At 30.9% G+C, this 18,602-nt stretch overlaps 1 protein-coding gene across 1 annotated transcript; it reads right to left on the bottom strand.

Moving 5' to 3' along the window:
• Positions 1-6,177: 6,177 nt before the first annotated feature.
• On the bottom strand, positions 6,178-16,429 carry LOC110994222 (homeobox protein aristaless-like). The gene is made up of 5 exons (XM_022260758.2): positions 16,318-16,429; positions 9,200-9,405; positions 9,013-9,058; positions 7,061-7,254; positions 6,178-6,984 (listed from the first exon to the last, which is right to left on the bottom strand). The coding sequence occupies exons 2-5, from the start codon at positions 9,394-9,396 to the stop codon at positions 6,615-6,617; spliced, it is 807 nt and encodes a 268-aa protein (XP_022116450.2). The 5' UTR covers positions 9,397-9,405; positions 16,318-16,429; the 3' UTR covers positions 6,178-6,614.
• Positions 16,430-18,602: the final 2,173 nt, after the last annotated feature.

The raw sequence follows: 18,602 nt of genomic DNA, 5'->3' as shown, positions 1-18,602 counted from the left end.
GTAAAGTTGTTTATAGATTACTGATACTGTTAATCAAATTTTTAAGCAGTGTTTTTGGGTAAACTTGTTCCGAGTTCTATCACGAAAATTCGCACCAAAAGCGATTTTTTGAAGTTATACTTATGGAAAAATTATAAGAGTAAATTTTTACGATGAGCGCACACACCGTAACAAAAAACCGAGATTGAAGTTATCTACAGTATTTTTTTTTCATGTTGGTTTCGTTTTTTCTACAAATGTAAAATAATACGAGAGATAAAATTTTCAAAAAGATTTTTTCTTGTTGCGCCAAAGAAGAACAACTTCTAACGCGTACACATACTTTTTTTAAATTTTATAAGGTAACAAGACCTATATAATATACATCTTAATATATATATTTCTTGTGTGCGTGTGTATGTGACTGAACTCCTCCTAAACGACTGGACCGATTTAGACGAAATTTTTTGTGTGTGTTCAAGGGGATCTGGGAATGGTTTAGATTCACGATTTTGTCCGCTGGACAATGTTTTTTTAATTAATTTTCAATTTATTAGTTGTTGTTGATTTTGGAATGTTTTACATTGGATCCGACAGACGGCGCTACCATCGCAGTGTCAAATTTTAAATAATATTCGAATTTTAATTTTAGTCTGTCCCGAAATTTAAAAAAAGTTTTGTTATCATTGTGTTATATCGTGTGTGACCATGTGCTGGATCGTTAGATATTGTCATAACATTTGAATAATAATTTTCATCAAAATGGCTTATTAAAAATTGAAATTTTGAAATTAAAGACGTGTAGACAGGACAACGTCTGTCGGATCCGCTAGTATATATATATATATAGACCAAGACAAGACCTTCGGTCACTTATTTTCACATGTTATTGACGGTCCACTTGTTATCTTAAACCATCTTATCATCTTTAGAATATTTTAACGTATTTATTTAAAAACTTCCTTCACACTAAAGCTATATTGAAAAATCAAATCGAATTCTATAAAAAAAAAATTTTGTTCTGCGAACATTTAACCTAATATCTGCTGATGAAGATCGAGTGCAGTCAAGAGAAACGGGATCCGTCATCACCACAATTGCTAGTCTTAATATGCTTTACATTGGTCGATGTTGACATACTGTTATAAATAGAAAGCCACATACATTTATATCAAAAAAGACAGATAAAAATAGTATAAAAACGATGAACACACAAACACATACAAATGTTTTATTTAAATAGAACCTTAGTTTGTGAATGGTAAAGAATTCCAATAATTAATTAAAAATAAACAGGAAATTCTAAAATCATAATCGTTACCATTTCTCATGGCCATATGTCGTCATTAGACTTAACGAGGCGTTTATGATCCGAAAATTAGTAGATTTAACTTGTTTAGACCCCGGCTTTGTTTATGGAACTGGGAATATTGTTTTATTGATACCTTTGGTGGCCTAGTGGTTTCAGCGTGCGACTCTCATCCCTTAAGTTGTAGGTTCGATCCCCGGCTGTGCACCAATGGACTATCTATGTGCGCATTAACCATTCGCTCGGACGGTGAAGAAACACATCGCGAGGAAACCGGCAACCTTAGACCGAACAAGTCGAATGTCAGCTATTAGATTAACAAAATATGATCATGAAACAGATACAGAAATCTAAAAAGATTATAGCGCTATAAACCTTTTTTTCTTAAAACTTCAATACTTAACTCAAAATAATGATCAATTACTTGCCTCCTTAATAAACATCTCATTGTCCTAGGCGCGACAGACAGTCATCAGCCACCCACGTAGTCTTGAAACTTTGGCTATCCAATGAACAGAATCCTCGGAGCAGTGAGGCAAACCGCCCTCTATGAAGGCTTTGGAAGTGCTTAGGAAACTTCTAAGCTTCTGTAAGGAGATTGGCTGGGCCAGGACATTACGCATAACGGACCAAATGAAAGGAAATTGTGTCCACCTCTTACGTACTACTGATACCGTCCTTTAACACACAAAAATTTGTGCCAAACTTCAATATCAAACACCTTGTTGCTCGAGATATACCTAAAGTCTTATTGCCTTACGCTACTCTTTATAAAACTATAAATCCATACTATACTTTACTGTAGTAGACTTTGCCCATGCGCATTTCATAACACTGTTTTGTTATTACGTAACCAATATCGTATTATATATTACATATAATGATATATTCGTTATAAGAGGATGTTTCGGACCATTCTATGTCGAAATTAAAGTTTCTAAGCACTAACAATGTAGTTAATTCCATATTTTTAATGCATTACCATAAATAAAATTCTAAATTCATTTGATTAAAGGCTCAATATACTAATGCGATAGTAGGCTCAGCTTGACAATCCAAGAGTAAAATAATTTTACAGTTTACGCAGTAGTTTCTAATGTTGTTCAGTTAAGTGCCTGTAATGTAATTCAGGTCCAAGAAATGAGCCCATCAATTTTTAACAGGCTGGTAACGCACTCGCACACTGGCAAATATGTCATTTAAAATCTGGTCCATCCTGCCCGTTTGTCCCCGGTGTTAGAACAGCAAAGATTTAGCCATTACGCCCATATTTCAAATCGTTTTCGACAGTCCCATTTAAAATCGAAGCTGCATGACTGCTTAGTTTCCATATGTAGAGTGTTCATTAGTATCGTCAAATGATATACTATATTTCAGACAGACACACCCTCTTAATATATTATGTATAGTAAAATTTATTCGGCACACCCCTGACAGTTCGTTTTTCATCGATTTTTATGTATTAATATAATTATCGGCAATCACTAATCAAAGTTATAAACATTTTATAATGTTGTCATAAATAATTTTCATTAATTGCTATTAGAAGTTAATAGTTTTTAGCTTAATTGGCTAATTTTTATAGGCTTTATTTTGGAGCACTGAAAAGTAGTGAAGCTGGAATTTTTGTTCGAAACACTTGTACGAGAAAACATCTTGAGGAAGCCATATCTCAAACATGCAGATTGGCTAGCCTCGCACCGTACGAGGAGATATAAATAATATGCGATTTAAAAGCAGATATTCACTCACACTAATTAGAAAATACACACTAATGTAAATTTTAATAACTGTGTATATACACTCAATTCTCGCTAATTTGAAATTCATGGGACCAGATATAATTTCATAACAACGACGCGGAGGATGGGGGGACTCTAAAAGTCGCGATTTATTAATTTTATATTTCTGTATAAACAATTAAATACAATTAACCACAAATTTTTATATTGAAAAGAAGTCAGATTACTTATTAAGTGAGCTGCGAAAAAAACGTCGATAAAGCGACAAAAAAAGTCGACAAAGAACCAATTGGATGATGTTTTCCGAAGTTCAATAAGAAAAGGAAGAGTGTTACTACACTAATAACTCTAATAAGTTACATTTTAAATATATTAAGTAAAGGATTTTATAAGTCAGATATCTGAGCGTTTTTATTTCTGTCACATGTTCGTACGAATGGCCTAAGCATTAGGCAGCCAGTTAATTAAATGGCTGAATGTAATTCAGGCCGCTAATTAAACAGCGCTGTTTAGTAAAGAGGCTAACCAGTTGATTTAACGATTTAACGACTAAGTAATGTAAAAGATGTATTGCTATTATTTTCACCTACCAAACCAAATTTTACATATCTTTGCTACTTGCATAATATCATCATTGAAAGTCAGTTTACCCGAGACAATAAAACCCTGAAACCGTTTTGTCAGAAATAATACATAAATACACTTGAATATCACACTTAGAGGTTCTCAAGTTGCAAATAACTGTATAGCAAAAGTCTATAAATAATTTTCTTAAGCTAAATAATTCACTGCCAATGCGAACAATAAAATAACCGAACAAATTGATTCCGTGCAGTCTATTAAATCGCTATATTAACAAAGCTTTAATATAATTTTAATGAAAATACCTCGGCGTCGTTTCTCGCTAACAAAACGTCTTTATCCCTTAACTTAATTTATGATATGTAATAAAGTTTCATACCTAAATATCAGTTAATAAAAGTTAGAATATGCGAGTGGCTGTCCGAGTTGTGCACTAAAAAATTAAACGAGCCTAGTGATGTTATCTTATCGAAATAAAGGGATGTTTATCGATAGAAAATTATCATTCATTTGTCAAAAATAAATGTATATTTATTTATTACATTTTGTTTTTAACTGAAAATTTAAATTGAACATACAGAAAGGTGGTTTAACTTGTCGGTTCTATTCCCGCATAATTGTTTAGATCCTATGTAGCCACAAAATTATCCACACATAAATAATTTCGTTGAATTACAGTACGTACTGTATAAAATAGAAGAAAAAAGCAGTAGTGCTACAACCTCTTTAGGTCTTGGCCTCAGATTTCTGAATCTGTTACATGATCATTAAATCTAATAGGCATGAAGGTGATCAGCCTCCAGTGCTTGACACACGTCGTCAACTTTTTGGGTCTAAGACATGTCGGTTTCCTCACGATGTTTTCCTTCACCGTTCGTTAATACGCACATAGAAAGAAAGTCTATTGGTGCCGGGCATCGAACCTACGACCTCAGGTTTGAGAGTCGCACGCTCAAGCCACTAGGTCAACGCTGCTTGTATAAAATAGACAGTACAAGAAAAACTTTTGGCTAAGAGTTTACAGTACATACAAACATATCAATTCGATTTTTTTTACAAAGCCGACACCGCACTTGCGAGCTTTCTAGCATTGAATGTATAGGCATGGGCGGCGGTATCTCTGTGGTTATATGAGCCTCCTGCCCATTTGCTTCTATAAAAAGTATACATTTCTATGACCCACACATTAATATTGACCTTTAAATTATAACTGTAAACACAATCAAATCAATGTTTAATATTCATAAATCCATACCTAGTTAATCAAAGCAAATGAGCCGATGAAATCTTATAACAATTTATCGAAAGCTTAAAATTCTATAGTAATTTTATGAGGTGCATGAGTCTACTTTATTAAATATTTGGTCGTAAAATATCGATATTAGCTGATAATATGATGGCATCACTAGTTTGACGTCGATCGAAAAGCATAAAATGTTATGATTACCATTATCATCACAAAAGACGCGTGTAATTGTTTGTCAAATAAATAATAATAAAAGTTTTGATGTTTATTAAATAAAAGTTAAAAAATCATTCACCTTTAGGGTATAAAAATATTAACGAGTCGATTAGCTGAAGTAAATGAGAATTCCCATATAGTAGAAGGTAGGAATATATACTGAGGTGACATATACAAAGGATATATGTTATATGTTACTATTTTTATGTATTATATAAAAAAACGTTTTAGACATCTGCTAGTACCGAACTGCAGGGCTACTCTAGATTTTAAGTCTTAGTCTTCACAAAGTACCGACTCCAAATTATGTCGACGAAATCTTATTTGTCCGAACTGTGCGAAAAACATTGGTTAATGCTCAATTAAAATTCGCTATTGAACATACATAGTAAGCATGCTGACAAAACCTTCCGAAATTCTATATTCAACCGTCTGCTGGAAAGCCTTTTATTACTTTTAAGGCTGTATATCATTTACCATAATTAACATAGAACCTAGAAGCTGCGATTGCCGACCACAAATTCGGGTGAGGCCACATAATTAGACACGTACTAGTCCCTTCACCCGGCCTTGTCTGGGTAATTACCTTATGAAGATTCACAAATATTTTATATAATTCAAGATGGTTGGGTAATAACCAGGCGAGTTGTTCAATTATTCAATCATTGTAGACAAGAATTTATTTGATTTTAAGATTTGTTGTACTACACATCTCCACGTAACACGTAAATTTCACCAGGAATTAAATTAAAATACCAGCAAATCTATGTAGCGATTGCTAGTAATTTGGATTATATACCATTTACCTATTTTCATTTGGCCTTTAGCGGCAAGAACTCTAGTCGAAAGCTAAATTTTATGGGAGTGTCTGTTGATGAACTGAAATATTTTTCAATTCGGGACTAAGAAAAAAACAAAAATAAAATCCTTGACAATCGGTCAAGCCATTCTCAAATTATAAGTGCTCCAACAAACCCACTTTGTTTTATATATATATATATAAATATTGAAAGGTTGAGTTAGTCTCAAGTTATAGAATTGCTTATTAATTGACTAGGATTATAAATGAAATAGCATGTTACACAAAAATACATTTATTCTAATAATACTTTAGCCGTTACAATCACTTAATAATGGACGGAATATTTAATCTACATCATACAAATAACTTACGTAAATCCTTATTTATTTACAAACAGTCGTGTTCCAATACAATTATCCAACATCGAAATTTAATCCCAGAACTAAGATTCATAAAGATATTTCTTAGTCAATACCGTGCTAGAAGCCTCAAATGTTTTTTTGAATTCAAATAAGGAACAGTGATATTTCCACAATTTAAACCATTTTTTAACCTGAATACAATGTGCCCAATTACCTAGTTTTGGTGAAAATTAATTAAAAACTGAAATTGTACGTTGACGTCAATTGTATGATAATTTCTTTACATCATACAAAAGAACATGTTTTTTTTTATATAATAATTGGGTTCTGGTGTCAATTGAGGCTAATAGTTTTTGAGACTATTTTATACATGAAATTAGCACATCAAATCAGCCCTTTGCCGCAATAACTCTAATCGAATTTCATGTTCCCTTGCAGCTAATCTAAGGGCGGTTATACTGGACATCGCGTCGTCCACTTGTATGGACTCACTTCCCGGTGAAATAGGGGGGGAAATGGAAGGAGCTGGTGACCGTGACCTTTCAGAGGATACCCTGATCTCAGAGGACAATCGAGGTTCGGTGTGATCCGTGTATTGATGTGGCGAGAAGCGTGGCGCTTCAGGTACGGTCAAATTAGCTAGGAGCGAGTGGAGATGAGCGGGCGATGAAGCGTATAGCGGGTAGAGCGGCGGCCGTGATAGCGGTGGTAAGTATTGAGCTCCAAATAGTGGGGTGTTCGCGTACCTGTCACCAAAATTAAAAATTACATACACAATTACAAACTTTTGTTACTTTAGCGTATCATTAAAAAAGTAATTACCTGAATGAAACTAAAGCATTATCAAATGGCTTTCTCAAGCTAAAGCCTAGTTGAGACAGAGGGTGAGGGGGTGGAGGTAGACTTGTCGGCGGGGGGAGGGGTTGTCCACTTCCTAGATACCCGCTGTAAGGGTGAGCGTGAGGCCCGACCTTCTCTTGTTTACGCCATTTCGCTCGGCGGTTTTGAAACCATACCTTAGGAAAGAGGTATTATTAATAATGATTGTTTACTTATATTCATCTTCATCTCAACAAGCTCGTGGTGAAAATGCAACAAGTAGTTTAATTACTTAGACATTTGGATCGAGAACAATGAACGATCCAAATTATAATATATAAATACTATTAGATTTTTTTACGTCTTAGTGAAGACAAAATAATGAATTCTTAAATTCACTTTTAAATCTATAATCTTTCAAAGTCAATTAAAATAAAATGTTTTGAATATTAATTAAAAAATTTCGTTGGGTTTCCAGAAGATTGAGTTCACAAAAGATTCCTCTTTTATATGATTGCAGCTTCAATCATTATAATAAGCCTTTATATTGATGAATAGTTTTTACGCAAATAACTTACGTGACAATCCTATTACGGAAATCTACTCGTATGTGTTAATAAACCGTGGTTAAAACCCGTTAAAATATTTTCGCTGTATTATTGAGACGTTATAAACCAATATGGCACGTATGATGGCATTCCTGTTACTCGTAAGAGTACGACCATGGTTTGAGGTCATTAAGAGGTATTTATGCCCATAATTATTGGAACGTTTATGGCTTATTAATGACTAATTATTCTCTAGGTATCGCTTTAAGTTTTTAAGGGTAAAAGTTTAAGAAGATTGTGTATCCATATATAATAGTAATAATGTAAGTTCCTACTTTGTAATTGCATGTGCCTTTTTATTCACATTTTTATATATTACGGACCATCGTAATTTTCTATTGAGTTAGGATTCGTAGATTTTATTTGTTTTATTTTTAGAATAGTATTGTATTTAAGTAGTTATGTAGGTCGTCAATCCACGGCTGAGCACCAATGGACTTTCTTAAGCAAGGAAAAACATCGTGAGGAAACCGCCTTGCCTTAGACACAAAAAGTTGACGGCGTGTGTCAAGAACAGAAGAGTGATCACCTATTTAAATTAGATTGGCCATTGATCATAAAACAGATATCTGAGGCCCAGAGCTAAATAGGTTATACTGTCACCGATTTAGTTATGTATCAAAACATTATTTGAAAAACAAACTATTTATTTCACCTTTATCCATTAGTGTTTAGAATTTTAGAAATTCTAGTGATTTAAGCATTTGTCTATATTTATATTTATTATCACTGAGTAGCTTAGGCTCTGTATGACATTTGTAAGAACAAATTTACATAAAACAAATCTAACAATATTTAAAAATACTAATGACTCAACGTTAATAATCGCGATTTTTCTTCGAACAAAGCGCACTTAAACGAAACATGTAATCATAATCCCATTTATGTAGAGAAAAACCGCTTTACTTTCGTTATAATTATTTTAATGCCCTCTATTCGATTGTAATAGATGTGATTCGATGTTTTTATCGTAAAGTCGTTAAGTTGTGCACTCAGTTAATGGGAATGTCCCTTTAATCAACGGTTAATGGGGACACCATCATTAAGTATGGACGTGAGAAAAATATGAACATTTAAAATTTGACGAATACTTTTTGTTCCTTTGTAATTGATCGTTATTCGATTGGTGTAGGTTTAGTGTAAAAGTTTTATTGACTATTGATCTATAAAAGTATGTATAAAGCAAGCTGTGCCAGTTAAATGCGATTAATGCGATTTTATAGTTTATTATAATTTATGTCATGTTAATATATGTAAGCCCGTTGGCAAACCTTTATGTAGTGTCTTAATTAAAATAATAGGATATTATATTTTAGGATTATATATTAGGTTTATAAAAATACTCACTTGTATTCTAGCTTCAGTCAATCCAATTTTCAAAGCAAGTTCTTCCCTGAAACAAAAACAATATATAAAAAACATAACTTTATGGCGTTTCTTTCGCTGAATACGACTTTTTTACGACGAGAGATTTATTTCATTTGTATTTGAAATTTATAATATTTGTTTATATGTTGTAATAATAAATAAATACCTAGTAAAAACATCGGGATAATGTGTTCTTCCAAAGGCTTTTTCTAACTCATCCAACTGGTAGCTGGTGAAGGTCGTTCTGTAGCGACGTTGCTTCCTTCTAGGAACGTCTTCATCGTCAGCCCCACTGCTAGAGCCAGGCCGGTCTGGGTCCATGGATGGAAGATCAACTGACGATACGTGTTCAGATACACCCATCGTTTGATTCTAAGGAAAATGGTTTAATATAGTTTTGTAAATAATTATGTTAGTTTAACATTATGGGTATATAATTAAAAAAATAACACATAAAAAGCGTACTGCGTGTGCGACGCAATACTTACATGTATAATTAAATGTGTTCTAAATAAGTAAAACAGTATGTCGCGAAAATTTTATCGGATAATCTTAGTTTATGAAATGAAAATATAGTCAGTCTTTTCGACATGATATTCCAGTGAAATAAATAGTTGAAAACATGCACATTCATACATAAACATTCTATTAACACTTTACAATGTTTGTTTAAAATAAATTGTGCGATGAAATTGTAGTTTAATAATTTTCTAAGCATCTTCATGAATCTGAAATCAACATGTTTATACTTAACCGAAGCTTAAAATTATAATTCTCATACGTTAATATCTAGACAACATTCGTAGATTCCAAATATTAAAACTGACAATTACAAATAAGTGACTTAATTAAAATTAAAATAAGTTCATGTAATTTAAAAGTAAATTAGGTATTTTCACAAAAAGTAATTAGTTAATTTTTAAGTTAATTAAACTTTTATGCTAATTCTACGGTTAAGTGAACAAAAAAATATTCTTCGTGTAGAATAAAGTTTGATACTTTTAATGTTAGTAGTAACAAAGCATTTAAAGAAAAACTTTGAAGTCAATTACCCAACAGCTTTCGTATACATTTACTACTACAACCTATAATTGAGACCAAAACGACTAAATCTGACCACTAAATGCGTTTTAATCAGTAAAAAATCTATATAATTATATCATGCTATCCTTTTTGTATAATAATGCCATAAATAAAACAATATTTTCAGGACAATTATAAATCACTTATAAATAAATGAAAAATATGTTTAACTGAAAATGGGAAAGAATAGAAAGTATGCAATTAGCGTGAAATATCTTTTCTTCGAATTCTTGGTCAGAGACCGCTAATGGCTGGTCTATGATGCAGAACGACACCTGCCATGACATCTGTCTTTTACGTGACTGTGAAAGCTTAATTATGAAAAAGCTACGCTTCATTGCTGTAAGTTTTATTTGTATGTTATTGATAAATACATTAAATAATAAAATTATGTAAGTTTATTATGCATTAAAACTTACAATTTATATCTCAATGAGTTTACGTTTGCAACGGGTATCTAGCTAACTGGAAGGTCCCGTACAATAAGAAACTTAAAAAAAATAAGCTGTATTATCAAGAACTAAGTTTGTTAAATTCCATGCAGTGAGAGACGCATTTCTGTTTATTTTAATTATTATATCTTATGAAATCTATTGTAATGTCTCCAATAGCTCACATTATAAGACAACGATTCGTAAAACTTACTGTCGCAATAAAAACTCTGTAAGTAAATTATGTATCTGCTATTATTAATTATTTAAATTAAGCACAATTGTTATAATAGGATTAAGTAACTATGTAAATAGTATTGATGATTTTATTATAACAAATTATTTCATCGTTGTTTTATTCAAAAACAGCTCATTCAGAAGCATATAATATATCTTCCAAATAACTTTTACATTTGTGGTTAATTTTATATTCAGTTAAACGATGGTATCCATGAGAATTTAAACTAGTTTCAAGTACAACATAAAAACAGTTTAATTACGATAAGAAATGTTTAAATTAAATGAGGGTAATCAAGAAGAGTAGTTTTCCGCTTGAATAGTTAGCTAGAATATATTTATAGGTTTGGAGACTTATAACTACAATATACTATGTTTTTTTATGAAAGAAATATTTTACATCATGTAAAATATTTTCTTACTTCTGAACTCATTTAAGACCAGGTTCAATCGGCCGAAAATGAATCAGTTTGCTGCGTCAAAGTGCAGCACCGGGTTTTAGTGAAGCACAGAACAGGACAAGAAGGATAATTAAAAAAAAAATTATATATAACCTTTTCGCCAGAAATCGGAGTTCCATATAGGAAACAACTAAGTGAACACACAGCTAAGTCATATGGAATATTATTATCTACACTATTAGGATAGATGTTAATATCAATCAGTAAGGTTAAGTGACATTAGATGTGGCGTGAATCTTGATGTTTTGCTTGCGATACCATGTTCCATAATAAAAAATTGTAACCTTTGCTGCAATAGGTGCGTGGTGCAATTTTTATAATCCAAAGTCTTTAAGCACTCCCAGAGAAAAATTAAAAGCCTTGTTAGTGGAAATTTAATTAGAAAATATTTTGAAATAAAATAAAAAAGTTTTTAATGCTTAAGACACGAATGCGCAGTGATGTTGAAATTTTCTTACAAATTCAGTTAAATTTTGTTTTTGATCGTGCCGGTCCACTTACTGCATTAATCCAACTTTCATTTAAAAAATTAATTTAGGCAAAAAGCTTTATCGTTGTGCAATACATAATTGAAAAAACCTATACCTACTGTATTCAAACGAGTTGTATGATTACAATTACTTTAGTTAAATTATGCTGTACTCTTAGCCAAATTGCTAAAATATAGTAATTTAAATTGCTTATAAAAATGTGGTTTGCATTGATTTAATAAAACCATTCATATTTTCAAGGCTACATGACAATACTTTACTCGTAACAAATTTACGAAAGAAAATGTTAAATTTTGACATTTTTACAGTGAGACCTTTCTTTCTCTACAGTAGGTACTTTCTGACATATTCAACGTAATTTACAATGTGTATGTTTGCAGGCTAATGCAATTACCCCATGGAAAGAAAATATAGATTTTGTTTTGGCGTAATTGGATAACGAATAAAATTTGCTCCAAGAGCAAACTTATTGACCTGACATCCTTACTGACCTGCGGTAGTGCGCGATCAAAAAAGGTTGCGTTCTAAGAATTAATTTAAGTAAAAAAAGATAATTTTGTAAGCTTTCAGATCGCTGTCATTAAAGTTGAATATTATTAGAACGACTAGGCACATGTTTTCCTAAATATACTTTTAATAAATATTTCCAAAATCGAAAAATGCGAAAGTTCACTAATTTCATTAATCCGATTAAAATAATATTTATAAAATATAATATAATTCTTATTTGCAGGAAGTGATAGTTTTAGAAATTGACATATAAGAGATATGTAAAAGAAAGTTATTACTCTATAATTAAATTATAAATTATTTGCATATATTATCCATTTGAATATCAAAATAATTTTCTTATATGGCTATTCAATTAATATCTTAACGATCATTCCGACAGGTTTTTAATGGCAACATTTATACATTATTTTCTTATTAATTGTAATTTATTATTTGAGTTTGCGTATGTAAATTAGTTTTAAATTAATAGTTTAATGTATGTCAGTAAAAGTACATGCACTTAAGTTTTATATATCCATGTAATATCATATATAATAATATTTCATACGATAAACGAATTTCTGCGTTTTATTGTGATTTTTATTAAATTTATATTATGTCTATTTTGTTTCGGTGTGGATCGAACACAATTCCTCCGAGTTAACGTTATATGCACTGAGTCAGTTTTTATATATCAAAAATATCTTTTTAATGGTCTATTTGTGTGCAGAAATATATTAATTATATTTCTTGATATACTAAACTGAATGGGAATAACCGACAACATAAAAACAAAAACTAAAAATTTAAATTGGTGCATTTTATAAATGATATATTAAAAAAATAATTGAAATAAAAAATTGTGTTTTAAGAAGTAAAATAAATTACTAAATATGTAATAAATAGGTAAGGTCATAATTTAACACAATTTCGAGAAAACCATCGCATTACAACAACCCAACTGATGGACAAATACAAAATAAAAAAATACAATCAAAATCAACTTCAACTTTACTTAACAGCTGCGAAATTGTGGCAGGAAATCAATCTATTGGCTAATTAATTTATATACCATTACCATTAGACCTTCATAAATAATGGTACATAAGTATTTACATTTCTTTTTACCTTCTAAATTCAAAAAACTTGTTCGGATTACTCATGCGTCTGCTATTTAATATAATTATTGTGACCACACGGCGCCTCATGGATTATACGAAGATTATAATAACCGTTTCCATTAGTTCCAAGTAGATTATCTACTGTTTTGTCACCAGGCTCGTGGCGTTTAAAATTTGAAAATGGAATTCGATATGTTAATGATTTTGACAATTTACAATTTGTACTATTTATGGAACCAAGTAATTATTATATACGTTAATTTATAATTTATTAATTTTATACATATATTTTAGCGTTATTCGTAAGAAGAATAAATAAATAAACTTATTTATGAAAACAATTGTAAACTTCTATTGGCTATTGTCAGTGAGCTATACTTTAGTCTTTCAAACCATTTTAGTGGTTTCTTGATTCATAATCCACACGAGCTGGTTAGTCTGGACTCAATAGCCAATGAAAAAATAACATACGCACATACAGAAATATGTCTGTCCGTATATTACGTAGTAAATTTAATCTTGGGTTGAATTGTCAAAAATGTGTGTATAGGCCTTATCAGGTAGCAGACAGGAATCCGTCACGGATGAGTCAGCCACTTTTAGCTTATCTAGAAGACTCAAATCTCAAACACCATTAACACTCGCTAAGGCTAATGGACAAAAAATCTAATCCCCAAGATTTGTATTGCAAATATATAAACAGCTTTAAAAAATAATAGTTTCACTTTTAATTCTGTAGACAAACTCTCGTCTACTTAGTGACCGCAAGATATTTATAACGTAGGCCTAGAATAGAATGTTTTGTCTCGCAAATATATTATTATATAGTATTTTTTTATTTTTTATTTTTTTTGTTATGTGTGTTTTTGTATAAGGCAATAAAGGATTAATAAATAAATAAATATGTTTAAGCGTCACGAGAAATTCAATGGCATACCTAATTCATATATACTAATAAAATAGGTAAGTACACAGACATACAAAATACTATGGTCTTTGGATTCCTGAATTTTTAATATATCTATGAATTTAATTTTAATTAGGCATAGTTTTGAAATCACTTATTACATACAGTATATTGTGCCAATATGAATTTAAAAAATCAGAGCACACGAAATACATAATTCAAATCCAATCATTAGTTCATTAATCTAACACAAATCTAGCCTAATTTCATCACGGTAATGAAACAAAAAATTTGATTACAATTAAAATTAGAGATAACATCGCATCCGACTTTCCTATTAAACGCCGCTGGTAGCGCCGTGTAGCGTGTAATGAGAAATCAGAATGTTAATTAAGATCTAATTAAAGCTAATACAATCAATGTTGCTTCTGAGGCATCCGCAAGTCATCCCCTGAACCAGCTAACAAAGATCTCCGGCCTTCATACGTGTGTTCAACAAAACAAGTGATCCGAATAATCAGAAGCATATTAAGAGGCCATTGAAATTGGTGATGTTAATCGAATTGAGACCGTCCAACCCTTTAGTAAAAAAGTTAGGCTCGGGGAACCTATTGTGATGTGAGAACTCAATTTCGTATGCATTGAAATAGGTGATAGCGTTGTAATTGCTATAGAGATATCAAATGGTAATTGGGTAGAAAGAGATGGATTATGCCTATACTATGTAATTTTTGACCGCTTCCGTGACTTACTAATAACTAAGAAGTCAATACATATGATTAAGACAGTTTTAATTAGCCTCCATATATATACCTTTAACTGGCATATACTAGCCTAGTAAACTAATCAGCATTATATAATAGTAACTAAATAATGCTACTGAATTGCGGCATTCTATAAATATTTATAATTTAATTAATCAACAATTAGGTATAAATGACTCAGAATGCCGTTAATATGTAGGTATGGTGTATAACTCAGTAGCGCTACTCTTCTGGGTCAGATTAGTCATTAGTAGATTAAATAATTTTTCAATAAAACTAATGCAGAAATATACAATACGGTTCAAATAAAGGCTCTAGGCTTTGTAGTACGCATACATACGCAGAAATATACACGATCTCTCATCAAATATGAAGTGAAACTATCCATAATGTGGGATTAGTTAATATTTTCTTCCTGCACATTTAAATTAATTGTGTCATACAATAAGTGATATCAAATTTATAACATATCTCCAGATACCGGCGTAGCTTGTGTAAAACATAAAAAGTAACATTTATATTTCAACCTGCATAAAACCATTATTTCCCTTGTAATAAAATTTTTATTAACAAAACGTCGAAAAATCTCACAGCCATAAAACATATCCATTAAAGTTATAAACAGATTTAATACGAATATGAATACTATTAACGAGATCACTATAACGCGTCCATTGTATTCGTCCAGTCTAAACATTTATAGATGTCATACGACACAAAACTTACCATACAAGCTATAAACATAACAGAAGGAACCCTGCTGTTTTCAATTTTGGGTTTGACATAAGCCCTAATTCAATAAAGTAATAAAATTCACCTAATTATGCAAATACATTTAAAATTGAACCTTTTTTGACCACAAAATTATGATGGCACTGTCGTGTTAGCGTTGATTAATGGCGGCTCTTTCGTAATCAAAATACTGTCATTAAGAGGCTAATTGTCATTGTTAATTAGTGATTGGGCGTGTCCGAAAAAGTTGTTCGATTTAATTGAAAATTGGGATTTCTGTCAAATTTACTAAACAATACCACTTCAATATAGATAATAACTTCGAGATGTTTATTCATAATTTTAAATGTGTAATAATAATGGACGGAAAAGTAAGTTAATTAACGACCGTGAAGATGTTTAGATTAAAATAAAATTTATATGCACTTCAATTTTGCATACCTTTAGATTTTACCTAATATTCAGAATATATTATCAAGTACGAGAAATTTTAATTGAGCGTCTAAATAATTTAAATAAATAAAAAAGATAACGATAAACTATAGAAAATTAAAAAAAAACTTACTTGAATTACGTAAAAAGTTCCTAAAACAGTGCACTCAATGTCAGGTATCCTGGACTGAGGATGCGCCAACACCACACACGTAACACAACAAATTAATAAACTATGACACACGAACGCCTTCAATCGACTGGTTATGAATAAGCATAGACGATCGAGCCAAAAGTGGAGAAACAAAAAGTGTATCGGCCCAAGGCTCCGCCCTGCGAAACACCCGACCAATAGTCGATCTCGAATTCAACGTCTGTCGGGAGGGTGGGATTACCGCGATGCGAGACCCAAGTTCGATACCGCTAATTGACTTTATCAACAATTGCCTTTACTGGCCACGGTCACGATATTACTGCTTGTTCATCAAAAGCCTTCAGCCCCGTTATGACGGTGTTTAATTCGTTTTAATATGTAGGCAATTAATTGAACATCTATATCTAATAGACAATGTCTATGATTGAAAATATAAAGTTTTATTTATATGTATGCAAGATTTCATTTACCAGTGAAAACTTGTAAATACTTTATTATGTAAAATGTATTCATATTATACAGACGTCTATTTATACAACACGTAAAATTTTATTCCGATCGCGATTATTTTAGTTATAAAATATGGTTCAGTGGAAAAAAAACTCGAAAAAAAACATTATACTTTAATTAGTATAATACTAATAATAATTAAGCCTTTATTGCTGTATTTACATATTAGGTACATAAAAGCGTGATATACTAAAAAGTTTGAACCAAAAATAAAAATAAAAAATTAATACTAATAATTAATCGGCAAGCCGATTGATTTTTTATACATTCCTTCTATACTTGTCCTTAGTCATAGGCCTTCTCTAAGGACTTCCACTCTTCTCTGTTCCGGCCTTTACGCATCCAATGAGTGATGATTTAATTAGCTTCTAACTTCATTTAAAATTAACTTCGCTGATTTTGTACACAAAGTTGTCTTATCTAAATCTTATCTCTTAATTGTCACTAGAAACGCGATTTTGCAAAACATATTTTAATGTCCTCTATTTTGTTATTAAATATGACGCAACGGTTAATTCAACAATAATTTGTATAATTTATATAAAATTACATCGTGTTAAAATATTGTAGCCTTTGTATAAACACGACAATTGTAAATTCAAATAAACACAAACGCGGACGCATTAAGCACAAATTACTAAATAACTAGGATTTCCTCCTACCATAATTACAACACAAATTACACAAGTAATAACATATGAATAATAAACAGATAAAACTTACTGTAAATTACACTAAATATTTCCCGCGCTCGGTCGAATTAGCCCGTATTTAATTTTGGGAAAATGTAAAAATAAACGTTTTTATTTGTGTAAATAACACAATAAAACCGGTGGCTATTAGGCGCACGATACGTAAGTCGAATTACAAAGATACAATCTTGTCGCAATAATTGTTATTTATGTCGTTAGGCCGATTGTGTAAATTTAGTTAGGGGACACTTTATTTTTTAAACTCAATATAGTCCTAGGGATCTGTATATCCACAATAATTTGTTGTTCATGAATGAACAACAAATATAATAAAATTTTATGTTATTATAATAAAATAAAAAGCCTTTTATTTCTTGCATTCCATAGTAGGTACAGTCTCATTAATAGGTAGTGTGCATGCAAAATAAATTAGAAATAAATTAAAATGAATGTCATTATGATTAACAAATAATAATTAGACTGTAATAATAATATTCAAATCCATTACATTTTTATAGTTTCATTAAAATTAAAATAGTTATTGATTTATTTTGAAGTTGATGTTGTAATTGACATAATAACAAAAATATTATAAAGTCATGTTAATTTGTAACGTAACAACTGATATTTACGAATACACACAATGCTTGCTAATAAATACAGTTAAGGGCAGTATGACTACCATAATTTAGTATCGTAATACATACTATGGACATAAATAGGCAGTTAATTATAATATAACTATACCACAAACGATAGATCAGGTATAAAATATTTAACTAGAACATTATTTTGAATTGAAAAAATATAATTGGATAAATTGATATTAATATGACTTATACTTTACTACGGTTTTAATTCATAATATTTTTTGTAATTATCTATAGAAAAAAAACATACGGAATCCAATTTTAATTCAAACTCCTTTCGATCGAACATAAATTTCACCGCACCGGAAACGGACGTGTTAGAAAAAATTACGCATTTCCTCAACGGTCAGCTTTGCAGTTATTGCAATAAAGATATAATTATTTTGAGTTCGCTGTGGGTGCTTCCGACACA

The sequence above is a fragment of the Pieris rapae genome, chromosome 10, assembly GCF_905147795.1.
Source record: "Pieris rapae chromosome 10, ilPieRapa1.1, whole genome shotgun sequence".
Lineage (NCBI taxonomy): Eukaryota > Metazoa > Arthropoda > Insecta > Lepidoptera > Pieridae > Pieris > Pieris rapae.
The sequence above is the reverse complement of the archived record's forward strand: the minus strand, read 5'-3'. Positions and strand labels throughout refer to the sequence as shown.

Excerpts from the sequence above, each read along its gene's own strand:
- LOC110994222 (XM_022260758.2), bottom strand. The coding sequence starts at position 9,396 with ATGGGTGTATCTGAACACGTATCGTCAGTTGATCTTCCATCCATGGAC. Across the intron at positions 7,255-9,012 it reads TGACTGAAGCTAGAATACAA|GTATGGTTTCAAAACCGCCG; the intron begins GTGAGTATTTTT and ends CTCTTTCCTAAG. Across the intron at positions 6,985-7,060 it reads AATGCTTTAGTTTCATTCAG|GTACGCGAACACCCCACTAT; the intron begins GTAATTACTTTT and ends TTTTGGTGACAG.